Source organism: Pleurodeles waltl, chromosome 3_1 (assembly GCF_031143425.1).
Source record: "Pleurodeles waltl isolate 20211129_DDA chromosome 3_1, aPleWal1.hap1.20221129, whole genome shotgun sequence".
NCBI lineage: Eukaryota > Metazoa > Chordata > Amphibia > Caudata > Salamandridae > Pleurodeles > Pleurodeles waltl.
This window is the reverse complement of record NC_090440.1, coordinates 1,954,585,405-1,954,600,725: the sequence shown is the minus strand read 5'-3', so window position 1 is coordinate 1,954,600,725 and position 15,321 is coordinate 1,954,585,405. Positions and strand designations below refer to the sequence as shown.

Sequence of the window (15,321 nt, the reverse complement as noted above, 5' to 3'; positions counted from 1 at the left end):
AGCATCTTTGTTTCCTCATTGTTTTCAGAGGTACTGTGCCTGGAATTTGTGCGACTCTGTGACTGGCCTGCACTCCCTTGCGAATGGCGTCTATGGCGTTTATGGAAGGCCTAAAGAGAATTATACCACCAAGAACACCACCAGTTCCTTCATGGAACCTCAACATTGTCCTAACACGACTCATGGGACCACCTTTTGAGCCCATGCACTCTTGTGAAATGCAATACTTAACGTGGAAAGTTGCATTTTTAATTGCCATCACATCTCTAAGAAGAGTGAGTGAGATTCAAGCATTTACCATTCAAGAACCATTTATTCAAATACACAAAAATAGAGTTGTTCTACGGACCAATCCTAAATTTTTACCAAAAGGAATTTCACCGTTCCACCTAAATCAAACGGTAGAATTACCAGTGTTCTTCCCACAACCAGATTCTGTAGCCGAAAGAGCACTACATACTTTAGACATCAAAAGAGCACTAATGTACTACATTGACAGAACAAAACTAATTCGAAAGACAAAACAATTATTTGTCGCCTTTCAAAAACCTCATACAGGAAATCCAATTTCAAAACAAGGCATTGCTAAATGGATAGTTATGTGCTTTCAAACCTGCTATCTTAAAGCTAAAAGAGAACTGCCTATTACACCAAAGGCACACTCAACCAGAAAGAAAGGTGCTACCATGGCCTTTCTAGGAAATATTCCAATTAACGAAATATGTAAGGCAGCAACATGGTCTACGCCTCATACATTTACCAAGCACTACTATGTAGATGTGCTAACTGCACAACAAGCAACAGTAGGTCAAGCTGTATTAAGAACATTATTTCAAACTACTGCAACTCCTACAGGCTGAACCACCGCTTTTGGGGAGATAACTGCTTACTAGTCTATGCACAGCATGTGTATCTGCAGCTACACATGCCACCGAACGGAAAATGTCACTTACCCAGTGTACATCTGTTTGTGGCATTAGTCGCTGCAGATTCATATGCGCCCACCCGCCTCCCCGGGAGCCTGTAGCCGTTTAGAAGTAGATCTTAAACATTTGTACATTTGTAAATATATTACTTAAAACTTTATTATGTACATACGCATTCACTCCATTGCATGAGCACTATTACTAGCATACACAACTCCTACCTCACCCTCTGCGGGCAAAACAATCTAAGATGGAGTCGACGCCCATGCGCAATGGACTCGAAAGGGGAGGAGTCCCTCGGTCTCGTGACTCGAAAAGACTTCTTCGAAGAAAAACAACTTGGAACACTCCGAGCCCAACACCAGATGGCGGACTGTGCACAGCATGTGTATCTGCAGCTACACATGCCATCGAACATATATATATAAAACACACTCACACACACACATACTTTACACCAGTAGTTCCCAACCTTTTGACTTATGTGGACCCCCACTATATCAATACTGGAACCCGAGGACCCCCACTGAATCATTATTGGAATGCGGGGATCCCCCACGGAGTCATTACTCAAAGCTGGGGACCTAATCTATTAAAGAATTATTAAATTTTCGAAGTAGTTGTGGACCCCCTGAGGAGGCTTTGTGGACCTCCAGGGGTCCTCGGATCACAGGTTGGGAACCACTGCTTTACACATTGCCTCTGAGCTAGCAGGATTCTGTGCTACTTGAGACAAAGGGGCAGTACTCAACTCCGCAAGGATTATGTGCTGCTAAGACTGAGGATGCGTTAAACATCAACTCTTGTACAACATTGGCTTGCTAGAGTGAGGATGCGAGGAGACACTGGTCACAAACAAATCCTTCTCCATGGGGAAAGCATTCAGTCTCAACTTTCTCAGGACCTCAGCTTCACAAAGTGACAAAACTGTAGAACTCATCTTTATTAAAGGTGCTGGATCTTCAAAGACTATGGGGATGCAGCACAACTCTCAGAAAATTGTTTGCTCATCAGAGGATGTGGAAGTCACAGGATTCAAGACTCACAGGGCTCAAAGTATAACATAAAATCACAGATCAAAGGCCCAGAACGTTATCGGGTGTCTAAAGATGAAGCAAAAGCACAGTTTGCTCTAAGCCTGACTCACATCCTGCCTACGAGTGTGGATAGTTTATTAAACAAGATAAAGCCTGTCAGACAACAGTGACTACAGACAGTCAAAACAGCAAACTTCAGCAAAAAGACAGCTGGTCTACCCTAATCTGTGTGCTGACTTCAGTCTGGTAAGTGCTGGGAAATGTTAAGATGCAAGGACACATTAATAAGTGGTGTGTAAGGCAATGCAAAGCCTAAGAATGGAAAGTGCAGTATTGAGTATTTTATCTGTAGACTTCTCTCAAGTGTGACAACAGAAAGCGTTCACACTAGGTCAGATGTATAATTGGTAAACAAGCATTCAAAACATATATAAAGTAAACGTAAAGCTGTATGTGAAGTGCTGTAAGGTTTTATTAGTACAGTAATTGGTGGTCTGGGAAACATGGTCATAAAGAGGCAGACTGAGATGAGTTGTAGTTGAGAGTTGTATTACACACTAACCTGCACCAGATACTTTTCAATACTAGAGCAAATTATAGCCGCTTTGTACAAGCCAGATATGTGGGATAACACTGCTAAGCCAGCCAGCAAACCGCCCCGTGATAACAGCAACAACAGAAATCCTATAACTTTATGTATAGGTAATTTCATGTTCTAAGATGTTCTGTCATTTTTAATCTAGTTTAGTTTTCGCAGATGTATGTAATTATTTTGAAATAAGGCCGAGGATAATTGGTACAGAGATCATCTCTCTATGTGCAGGCGCTCTACCCACGGGTGAAGATATAACACAGCACCCGGGACAGGGGTCTTTCTAGGGGGAGTTTTCTGGGTGGGAAGCAAGAGGCGAGTCAGGTGAAGAAAGGAAGCAGGGGTGGTAGGAATACAAGAGAAGGCGTGAGGCAAAGAAAAAAAAGAAGTGGAGGAAAGCAGAATAGGGAGAGAAAGAGCCTTGCAATGCGTGTTAGGAGCCCAGCAGTGAGAAAAATTAGTCAAGAACTAAAAAAAAAAGGGTGCAGCACAAAAAATGTAGTGGGAGTTAAAAGACAGACAGTAGAAGAATTGTGACACTTACTGGCAGACTGCTGGAAGCCTTTGGCAGAGTGGACGATCACATGGAGGAAGCCGTAGAGACCTGGAGACTCATCATCTGCAGAGAAAGAATATAGGGTGCACCATTAATCTCATCCAGAAATAAACTGACCGCCGAGTACTGGATTCTGGTCTGGCCAACGCAGAGGTCCGGTGGTAGGGCTGGGGAGAGATACAATGAATTGCATGCAATGCTGCTGCCGGATATGGAACCAATAGTGTCCCACCTCTACCACTATACAGAAGTCCTAGACAGAGACATTTTTTGGTTGTGATGCCAGAGGTGCTAATGTTGGAATGGGAGAGATAGCACAGAGGAGTCTCTCTGGTCTTTTATCTGCAGTAGAAGATGGTGCACCTCCAGAGGACGACCGAGGGGCCTGCTGGGACAGCAGTGGGTAGAGCAAGATCAGATGGACGTGCATAAAGATCAAGTTGGGATTCAAGCAATGGAGGAAAATAAAAAGTCTTGCAGGTTAGGTTTCAGGCACTTCAAAGGGGCTGTTTGTGTGCCTAGTTTTGGACCAGTAGATTATGCCACAGGACTAGAGCAACAGAACGTGCAGCAGATCAAGCAGCTTCTATAGAGCTATCTGCGAATTCCCAGCACTTGGTGGGGCAGGACTGTGGCGTATTAACAAATCTGCAGGACTATCTCATCACAAACAGTGGTACTGACTGTAAGTCAGGATAATTGTACAGTGGCTGAATGTCTGAAAACAAAATAAATGCAAAGGCCTTTGTGAAAGGTCAAGGGACAGGAAAGTAGCACGGAATAGTTGGCGGTGCTAATTCCATATACAGACAATATTGACAGATTTTGAAAACTGCTTTTTGAGGGCACATAATATATCTAAACATGCAGGCTGATCAAATAAATACTTTCGTTGGTACAGTTTGCATTAGCCACTGAATTTGTGGACTGTGGTACAATGTCTGGGATCAGTTTAAGATTGTAATATTTGGAATGGGGGTGCCAGGAAATCGAGGCACAGAGCCTGGCATCAACTGAAGAAACCCCCCATCCAAAGATCAACGTTCCTAGCCAGGGACTGGCCGATAGAACACTTTTCTTCTCAGTTGCATGTCTCGGAGTCTGCTATAGAAACTGACATTCGCTGAGGCGGCATGGAATCTGTACACAGGGCCGGCTCTAGGGCGGTGCGACTGGTGCCACCGCACAGGGCATTGTCTTCGGGTGGGGGCGCCGTGTTCTAGCTGCAAAAGCACCTGCTTCCGTGTTTCCTGCCTCCAGCAATTTTCAACAGTTAAAATGCCAAGATAACTCCGGTGATTCAATGGTCCTTCTGGAGAGAGCTGGAGTTTTGTCTAGTGGAAGTTTTGACTCATCAGAAAGGAGGGCAGTGGGTTAATATACCTGCTGCAAAGAATATGTACCATGCAGATCACAAAGTGCATATAATTTAAATAGGTCAGTGGGTTACTGCTTTTGTTGGGGGATACTTTAGTTACTTGCAGTTTATAAGTTAAAATCCTAACATAGAACAATGAGCTAGAAACTGTCATCAGAGAGCTTTGTGTAAACTGCAAGGTACTCTTCAGAGCGTTTTTGATTGTTTCCATGTCTTTCATTCCCTAATGTCACAAAAAGGGTACATTTGGGTAGAATTCAATTCCTATTCATAAAGGCAACCCCAAACTATGGATAAACCTTTTTAATTCTCAGTCTGTGCTTCTGCAGATCAAGCACTATTGAACTATACTGCCTACCAGTATGGAACACGTGACTCATACACCTTGTAGTCCTCTGTCTGATGTAACATTTCCTACACACTGATTTACACAGTATAAATAATTGTATCTGTGTAATGTGTGTGTGATGTAAAGTGGTATGAGTGGCGCTACAAATCTAAATGCATCTGAGGGAGTGGTTATGGAGTCTTGAGGGGCACTCTTAAAGGGTGGCAGAGAGGGAATATGTGGCAGAGGTAATCACTGGGGGGCGCCAACAAACACTGTTGCACAGGGCGCCGCCAGCACTAAACCCGGCCCTGCCTGTGCAGATCTATTTATGTTAATTGTACTGTAGAAGTTATGAACATAGCAAAAGCTATTGGACAAGAGCTGATAATTAAAAAAAGAGGATGCAGCAGTTCCTTGAATGGGCAGTTTAAAATAGTCTAAATGTCATTCTTTTACCAACACCCAAACCAAGAAAGAACACAGGAACCTTTTTGGTCAGGAGAAATGAACATCCACTTCTGGGGGCAGAGATGCACTCTCCAGCTCTACAGGTTATGTGCTATGTAAATATGAGTCCAAGTCTGAGTCCAATTAGCTGATCCAAAAACCTGCAAGTGGAGAAATGCACCTGCTGGAAGATCATATGTGGATTTCATGACCAGGTGGATCAGAAGGGTAACTGAGCAATCAAAAGGATTCTCTTTCTGGGGCTCAGCCAGTTCTCCGTTTCGATGTCCACTAAGTGCTATAATGAAGCAAGCACTGTCAAAGTCAATCGGTCTGGCTTTGACTGTAAAGGTATTAACTGTGCCAGTGCTTGCTTGCTTTCCTATAGTTTGCGCTTAATTTACCAATCTAAACAGGAACACAAGTGGGCATATTAAAATGGTAAAGTATAACAAAAAGCATTCTCAAATGGCCAACAATGTGCTCTGATACATATGGATAGTTTGCTAGCCTTCTTGCAATGGTTTTTGTTAAAGTTTGTCACAAACAATTAAAAGATGACCACCTATGCGCGCACGTGTGGCCATCTTGCTATGGTTTTGATAAACTATAACAAAGAAAACATTCAAAAATGGCCCCCTGTGCAAGACAACACAGGAGTGGCCATCTTGGAATTATTTTAAAGCTCACTTAATGATGGGCACCTCTAGCAGTGAACACACAAGATGCAGCGCGCTGTAAGTGGCAGCAAAGGCCCATTAACAGTGTCTCGGGAGCTACTGGGTACTCACAAAAGATAAACCAATTCAATAAAAGATTTTTTTTTTTTTAAACAGGACACAGCTGTCCACCAGTTCTGGGAACTGAGGGGGGCTACTTTTATTTTGTGGCAGATGTGATACATTCCGTCACTCACTAGCTAATGAATGAAGTGGGCTTAAATAAATGTAAATGACACTTCAGTTGGCAAATAGGTGACGAGGGTTGACATAGAGAGAGGGAGAAGAAAGAGTGTGAGAGTGTATGTGTGTGTGTGTGTGTGTGAGAGAGAGAGAGAGAGAGAGAGAGAGAGGGAGAGGGAGTGTGTGAGTGTGTGAGTTTGTATGGATGTGTGTGTATTTTTGAAAATCTCTTTTGTAGTAAAAATAGGTCTTGCCTACAGTAAGATCTGAAAATGAATAACAGGGTCTGGTTTTTTTCAGTACAGCCATGGCCATGGCCAACAGCGTCAAGTTAGTTCCACAGGTTTTGGTGCCAAAGACAGTGCCTTAAAGGCTGTCCAGAATGGCCAGCAGCCCAACTTTAGGGCTGCTGGGATGACCACTGTGACTTTTACTCAAGGCATAACATGTTGGTACTTGATCAAGTAGCCTGCAAAACAGCTGCAACTGAGCATGTACTTCTGGAGCAGCCTCTGCTCAGATTTAAGACCTTGTACGAATATGCATAAATAGCACAGATAAGGATTGCCTGACAGGGCAAATCCAGCCTCTCCTCCCTTTCCCAAAACTACGAATACTTGGTTTCCAGCTTTACCCTTTATTTCGTATGAGGCCTATAAATCACTGCATAATGAAGCCACCTCCTACAAGCCACTCTCTCCAAACCAAGACTACTTAGCCCAAGATGAAAGTGGACGACCTAATTACTGCGTAGGAAGGTGCCTTTTGATAGTGGTGAATGATATGGTGCCCTGTCAGTAAAAATGATCTCAAATATCGAGCTCTGGAGATCCTTTTGCTGCTGCAGCCATCATCTCAGACTCTCTTTCTGCCTACGCAAGGAGGGCTTGCAGTAATTTTGGTGTCTGCCTCAGCCTGATGGGTCTCACCCACTATGCACTGGCTGGAGATACCGCGTGGTCTTCAGGGACAATGCTTCAGCTTATGAGATTTCCTACTGTTGAAAACTTTAATGTTCCGACTGGTCACCTGTCTGTGCAGAAGATGATCCATCTGGACCCCAGCTGGGAAGTTTTTTATGTTGCATTAACCGATTCTCCCAAGCTGCTGGGGTCTGTATTATTGCAGGTCTCTTGGCATGTCCTTACATTGGCAGTAATGTTCATCAATGGCGAACACAGCAGCACCAAGTGCTATCCCTGAAGTTCTCCTTTTTACGTAGATGCACACCCTCTGGCCACACCGTAACAGGTTTCTGAGCAGCTGTACATGGCACAAACCCAATCGGAAAGGCCTGGAGGCTCTTAAAACCCATTTCAATCCCAACTGGAGAAGTACCTTTAACGCCACAGCTCGCTTTGGACCTTGCCCCAACCCAGCCTTGAATTCACATTCTAACCACCTGGCACGGCCATATTTACACCCTACACGCAGAGAGTCCGCTGCTGCTCCAGAAATGTGAAAGGGATGAGGGTGATTTTATATTTAGCTGACAGGGCACGTCATGCAATATGCTTCTGCATCATTCTCTGCATATGGAAATCGAAAATATGCAGCTCGCGAGGTGTTCCCGACCTCTCGGCGCAGTCTGCTTCACCTTGTGACGGTGGTGCACAGCGAGCTGCACATTCTCCATTAATGGCCATGGTCTGCGCTCAGAAAGCGATGCAGACAGTAGTAAGGTAGCAAATATTGCGGAAGCCTTTGGTTTGCACTCCGATTGTAGGACTTCCGGGATGCACCAGCAGTGACATACACCATAGGAAGGGGATGGCCGCCAGCAGGTCACGCGCAGGACATGTTCTGCTGCGCAAAAGAGCGACCCGCTGGTGGCATCTAAGAAGCCAAGGAGTACAGCGGTCCGCAGATGCTCAAAGGAAAGGCTGAGCCACCATTTCAGTTAATGTCTATACTTTTATCAACTTTATGCACTGTCGGTGTCCGCTTTGCCAGTGCCAGTCTTTCTGTTGTGCTGATAGTGTGCACTGCACCATCTTACACTGAACATGGTTCAACCAACACACGGCTTTTATCATAACTGAAGAATTCGCTTTGCCTTTCCAACAGCGCCATCTAGTGTTACGAATCCCCAACTCCACAAATTAGTACTGAAATGAAGGAAAGACATCGGCACTATTTTAATGCTTTGATTACAATGCGGTAAACCTCATCATTCTGTGTTCCAGCGCAATAGCAATCAATAGTGCAGCATGTGCAGTTGCACCAGGTTACAAGGGGCTTACAGGACATCTGAACCCCAATTAATGTTTTTGTTTTACTACCTGACCCGAGGAGTGGGGTCCCATTCTCATAGCTCGCACCTGAGTCCATGGATCCCTTGCTACAACCCTGCGTATTCTCGACCTTGTCCTCTCTCAATAAGGCGAGAAAAGCCCCCTCCTAAGGCCCTTGTTTCCAACCCCATTCTCCAGAGCCTCTGCGGTTCCTATCCAGTTTGCTGTAAGAGGAAACAAGAACAGACCCCAGCGAGTAGGAGGAGAAGGGCCTTAAAGGTTGTTATGTTCGAACAGGGCCTAGTTACTTTGGGCTGTTGCCTTCCTGTGCTTTTAAAGCTGCAGAGAATTTTGAACTTTGTGCCCCGCCAGGTGCAAGCGAAGGGCCTTAAATGGAAATGAGGGGCAGCCTGACACACAACAGACTAATTGAAGATTATTATTATTGTTTGTAAGGTACAAATGCCCGAGGTCCAGCTTCAAGGTGCAGCAACTAATGAAGAAGGGCAAATATCACAATTGTGTTATATAGTTTTGTATAATAACACATACAGCTAGAGCAGGGCATTCAAGTCTGCAGTAAGTACACAATGCAGACATTCGACCCAAGGATGGGAAACGTACAGTAAGTGGAACAGCTGGATCTGGAGGGACAGCCAAAGCCATCGTGACTGATGCTTAAGCAGAAGATGTTTTAATGTTTTTCTTCAAGCTGGTGAACGTGTTGTCCACCATTAGGTATTTGGAGCGCTTGTTCCAGAACTTCAGTACTGACGTTTTTTTTTTTTTTCCATCAAATTTGCACAGTCGCATTTTGACATCCACTGTTTTCTCTTACCCTTGGAGTCAAAGGATGTGAAAGGCTTTAGAAATTAAATAGATCTGAGAGGTACTTCGGGGCATTTCCACAGACATCTTTCGAAAGCAGGCATAACACACCGGTCCTGGATTTGGAGCCCTTGGGTAACCAAAACACCCGAGCTTTTGTTTGTGGTAGGATAATGGGTGTTTTTTCTTCAGCCCAGGAATGATAGCTATAGCACTGCTTTGTGGACGTTGCACTTTCTGACGGGAGAGTTTAGAAAGGTTTAGATAAGATGCTCTGTTATAATGTAGCCTGGGCATCACTGCTACACGTATGAGTAACTTGCAGAGATCAGTACTCAAGATTTAGAAAGGAACATACTTTTGATAAAACATTTGCAATATAAAACACATTGTCAAAGTATACAAGTGGTAAGTAGAGTGGTAGAACAGTATGAAAAGCGAAAGATGAAAAGGAGTGAAGGCGTCCTTCCTCCTATGCTGGGTGAAGGGGAAAGGAAACAGATTAAAAAAAAAAATTGCGCCGTCTCCTCATGCAAACAGATCTTTTGGACCAAAGTTTTTTCAGTCACATTTTTCACTATAACCAATACTTTTGATCACTCTTTGTCAATGTTTTAACTTTTTATTTAATGACAGTTAAACAGATGTTTGAGATCACACAGGATCCTACTTTCTCGAAAGTGGAACATAATCATTTTCTGGTTGTTAACACACGACGGCCTCAGTAAAAAAAAAAAAACAAAAAAAAAACAAAAAAACAAAAAAAAAAAAAAAACAACCAATGGTATCAAGTGCAGCCGATGAAAACACAGGCACGCACCCCGAGGCTCGGAGCCTGGTGCACAGTGTCGGAACATGTTGGATGTGGATTACAGATAGGAGCCCTGTATTCTGCAAGTCGTAACTAATACTGAAGATTATAAAATATTGGCAGCAAAACGTTATAAACTTCCATCTTCATGCAAAGATTTAGTCCTCTGCAGAATGTAATGTGATACCGTTTGCATCCTACCCAAGGAAAGGCTCATTTAGAGGGTGGTCCTTCAGTGACCTCTGCTTCTGGCACCGTGGGTTGTAAGCCATTTAGCAGCAACCGCACACAGTTTACTCCCACATGTTAAATCAACCAGGTGCTTGTAGCTAATATGCACTTCTCTACAGCGTCACAGATTCCAGGTGTTCTTTTGTTAGGTTGCGCATAGCTGCGCGCAAGCCATGCTTTTCCGACATGTTGGTATGTATCCAGACTTTTATCCACGCCCATCGCTGTCACTCGGTCATGGCTTGCCCTTCAAACATCCTTTATTTTCATTGGCAAATGCTTTACGTTTGTCCCTCCTTGGGGCGGTTTAGTTAGCGCCTTGGACATCGCCCCTGTTATATGGCTAATTGCACTTTTGCCGATACATTTGACTGCGAGCAAACTTTTTCCTTTTGTGTGCTCCTTCATGCTGTGGGCACTATGAATCGGCTCGCTTATGTGAAACTATTTTACTTTTCATTTTCAATTTATGTGGCAAGAAGAGTATGGTTAGGAGTTTACAACGCTAATAGCGCTAATATGGGCAAATGCTAAACCCATTGCATTGTAAATGCTTATTTTCATTTGTAGTGCCCTCAACATAGCATGCAACAACGGGGGCTGTCTTGTGGTACCTGCTTTACAACCAGTTGACGATCGGGAAACAAATAGGAAACAGATATGCTCTTTTTAGGATGGGCAGATTTTTAAAGCCAAAAACCGGGACGTTTCATAAAAAATTGAAGAATGACTACAATTTTACCACAACCAAACATATAAAATGACAGCTCTCATCAGCATACAGTTAACAACGAGGCACTGAGAATGTAAATTACGAGCATGATACTGGCTTTAAAAATGCAGTTTAATTAAATTGCTTTCTCATAACAACTGATAAATATACCTGCTTTAGAAAACATAAAACCGCACCCCCCACTGTTTTCAGCCGACTCTCTCTAAAAACCAGGACATCAGCTACATTTTCTGAAATCTGCCAGGACAGCTGGTGAAAAACTGGGACTTTTCCAGCAAATCCGGGATGTCTGGTCAATCTAGCTCTTTTGAAAACTGAGAACCTTTGTTATATCATCTTAGAATCTGGCGTGATAGAGTATAGTGCAGAATTTGTAAACCACTGGGCAGATGTCTTACTAACACAGAGGGAGACTGAATGTAATGGGTGACGAGAGAACATATTTAATGGTATGAAATAAAAACAAAAATTTACTACTGTTGCTGCGTCCCAGACACTTGAAAACGTAAACTATGGTGAACGTTGATATTAATTTGTGTGTTTAGATGAATTTATCTGAAAAGCATGTGAGTGGAAAAGAGATAGTGGCATAAATATAGAGGCATTGGTACTGCAACCAAGTACTACTCAGCCAGATATTGAATTGCTTTAACATTAATATTCTTTAAACATCACATGCTTTAAAATGCATTAGTCAGAATGGATGAATATGTGAATTACTGATATTAATTAATTTCTTAATATACGAGGGAAACCGGACACTGGAAAGTTGAAGTCAAGGCCAGCCTTTCTGCCAGCTAACCTGCACGAATATTATGTTATATTGATGTGTATAGTGCACTAATCACCAAAGATGGTATCTAGGCACTTGGACAGGTGTGAGGTGCCCAAAGTGCTTACGGGAAGAGCCAGGTCTTCAGCTTCTTGTGGAACTCAAGAAACGAGGAGGAGGCTCTGATGTGTTGAGGGAGGTTGTCTCAGGCCTTGGGTTTGAGAGCCTCAAAGGCGAGATGCTTCCCTTTTTTGTAGGACGTTTTAGTGCTAGCGTAGGAATATTAGTGCTGGACGTATCTGCTATCAGTAGCGAACTCGCGCTACCAGTGGTTGCAGGCGTTGGCAACGATATGGAAAGTTAAACCGTGAGGCTAATGAGTTTTAACTGGGTGAGCAGTTTTATCAAGGGAAAAATCTTAGATTATATTTGATATTTAGCTTTATTATGTATGCAATAATAATGGACAGCCAGAGCATATGGAGGTCACTCATGTGGCATGCATACGAGGAGATAAGAATCAGAGGTGGCAAACAGTTTTGTTACTCCGGGTGCATTATTTAACTGGGCACTAGAGAATCAGAGTCGACTTGACAACGAAGCGATGCGTAAGACTGCGCTGCAAAAGTGTTCGAATTTCTGTGCACAGGGACCATACCAAATCAGTATTTACATGCATGAACACTGTTTATAGAAAATACGACAAGTGCACATACCCACCACTTGGAGACACAATATTTGGATAAAATCAACATTTTCATATTTAGGGCAAACCCTTGGACCTGACAAACATAAACGAATCCAATGCACAAGGATCATACCATCAGCCCTCATTCTCTGTCTTTTCAAAGCCAAGCAAGAGATGATAGAGATCTGATTGGCAGCCTGATCAACAGTTTTCTTTTCACTTTTAAACATCTGTGGGTGGCACTTACCATCTTTATTGCTGGTAACAGGAATGCTATGAACTGTCCGAAGCTTGAAACAGGCACCAGTGAGAACCTGGAGCTCCAGAGAAGAGAGAGAAAAGGTCTGCAGATCTGTGGGAAAAAGAGAACATTGAAGAAAAAGCATGTTGAGGAGATAAGATAAGAAGCAGGCCAAAGCACGAGGATATGTGAAAGGAAAGTGACACAGGGTACTGGAGGTTTTAGGGTCTGTGGCAGATTAGGTATCGCCAGTGAAGACAGTGGAAAGAAACTAGAGGCCTGGGGCTTTATTTGTAAGGGAACATGGCAGGGCTCAGAAAACAAGAGGGAGAAAAGGGTATAGATGAGATATTCTCACGGAAAAGACAACAAATAGTATTAGAAGAATATAGCTCTATAGAGAAGAGAGAAGTAGTGTTGCACATGGAGAGGGCTGTGAATGAACGTAAAAGCAGCCAGTGAGGAATCAAGATCATGAAAAGAAGCCGAGGGGCCAGACAGTCGTCAGAAGAAGGATGATGGGCCCCAAGTAAGAACACTTGAGGACATGAAAAAGAGGACACATGGTCATTGAGGAGATAATAGCAAGAACGAGAAGAATCTGTTGAGACGCTGCCAGTGAAGAGATATATCTGAACAGAATCTATGAGACAGGTGGCCTAGTAGCAGAGAAGAGACAGTCACTGAAGGGGAAGAACTTCCTTCTGAGGGAGGCACCAAGATCAGAACAATAACATGGGGAAGTTTGAGTGAAGTCAAATGGAAGGGTTAGATTAAAGGGGAAATGGTGGATACAGGAAAGACAAAACCAGACACGATGTTCAGTTGTACGTAATCTTGCGTGTCACAGCTGCGGCTGGATTGTATGACTGTTGGAACTTGGCAATGTCACGTCTTATGCGGATAGCTTGAGTCATGCAAAATAGTTATAACAGCTGGTGGTTAGAAGCAGCCAGTGTTCATAGCTAAGCCAAAGTTTATAAGCACTTGCTTGCCAGCAGTCTCGCCTGCCAGCCATACCACAATTCGAGACAAGGATGTAATGTCATTTATTTGAATTATCTTTGCTGTTGAGGGTGTCTTAGCCCCATGTACTTTACCACACAACACCCCAATTATCAGAAGGCTAACAAACAACTAAACTGGACTTTCTATTTTGCTGCAAAAACTGCAAGGGGTGTCATATCCTCTTTTCTGAGTAAATTTCCAAGTCTTAAATATACTTCAGTGATTAAAAGTGAGAGTATTAGTGTTCACAGGGCATGGTAATACCAGCACACCTCCTGCCACCACAAACAATATATGTCTTGCTTATTGCATATTTTACAGTCATGATACAAACAGGAACTGGATATCTGTGCCCAGAGCAGCCTCAGCACTACCCGAACACTACTGGAAACACATTCCGGCCTCACCCTTCTTCAGGAGATTCTGTATCGCTTCCCTCCACTCTGACCTCTCGTAATCCGAGGACAACAGGAACAGGTAGCTCTAGAAACAGAGGACAACCATTACAGCTTTCAAAGAAAAACATTGAGAAGTTGTGCAAAGGTTAGCATAGGATCCATACATTATAATGAGTGAAAATACTTAAACGATAAAGAACCACTATGAAGCGATGCAAAAATATGGGTAACAACATTGATAACTGAACAGTCACCGCTATACAGCATAGTTGCATGGCATATTGGTATAGCTCCAACTGCACACATCAGTACCTGCCACTTCATGAAGACGTAAGACATCTACATCCAGACATGGGTAGGGTACCTTATAACATATATCCATCTCAGATAAAATCTTAATCCCATATTTGTCAGTCCACACTTTCTGCAATATGTATTTAGGTGTCCTGTTTCGACCCACCTTACAAAGGCATGAGTACATCTTTCTGGGCTTTTAAGTTCTTCATCAAGTTTGTTTCTGAAATGTTAATTTACAGTTTGCCCAACGTTGACAGCAAGCAGTGCAGAATTCTATATTTGAGGATAATTTAGAAACATAGCGCCTTATTTAGTGTTTGGCGGAGGGGATTAGTCCATCACAACGTGACGGATATCCCATCCGCTGTATTTCGATCCCATTATAGCCTATGGAGATCATATCTGATTGGCTGAGATATCAGTCATGTTTATGACGGAGCAACCCGTCCACCAAACTTTAAATCAGGCCCTTAGTTTTTTCTGTGCAGTACCAAACACTGGTTTCCAAGCACTGGTGGACATGAGAGTATGAACATACACCATTGGTAAATGTTCATCTCCTTTTTTCTAATAGTGCCTTGGTATATAACAGGGACATGCTGCACATCAGTGTGAACATTCTCAGTGGGCTGCGATTCCTACTCCTATTTCTTTATGGCTCGATAGAGTGCAAGTCCATCTCTTCTAGCATGTGGAGTTTTTTGCTATACTTCTCAAAGACATCTGCGCTTTACCACCAATGTTTCTTGCATTCTTTGTAAACATCACAAAAGTCATCCCTGGGGTGTCCATCTCCTGATTGTTATCTTTAATATGTTTGATTACTTGTGCTGCAGACATCCTTGAATGCAGAAAGGGTCTCTTCAAAGTTGCTGGTTTTCGCTGATTAGGTGCCTAAATATGAACTGTTG

The 15,321-nt window shown here is 43.1% G+C and overlaps 1 protein-coding gene across 5 annotated transcripts in view; it reads right to left on the bottom strand.

Annotated features, from left to right (window-relative positions):
• Positions 1 to 15,321, bottom strand: part of ABR (ABR activator of RhoGEF and GTPase) — an 826,710-nt gene that overhangs the window by 171,295 nt on the left and 640,094 nt on the right. For all 5 annotated transcript variants that reach the window (XM_069226275.1, XM_069226276.1, XM_069226277.1 and 2 more), the window contains 3 exons: positions 14,123 to 14,198; positions 12,714 to 12,818; positions 3,100 to 3,174 (listed from right to left, as the gene is read on the bottom strand). In XM_069226275.1, the coding sequence (XP_069082376.1) occupies positions 3,100 to 3,174; positions 12,714 to 12,818; positions 14,123 to 14,198 (256 nt within the window). The remainder of the gene's footprint in view (positions 1 to 3,099; positions 3,175 to 12,713; positions 12,819 to 14,122; positions 14,199 to 15,321) is intronic.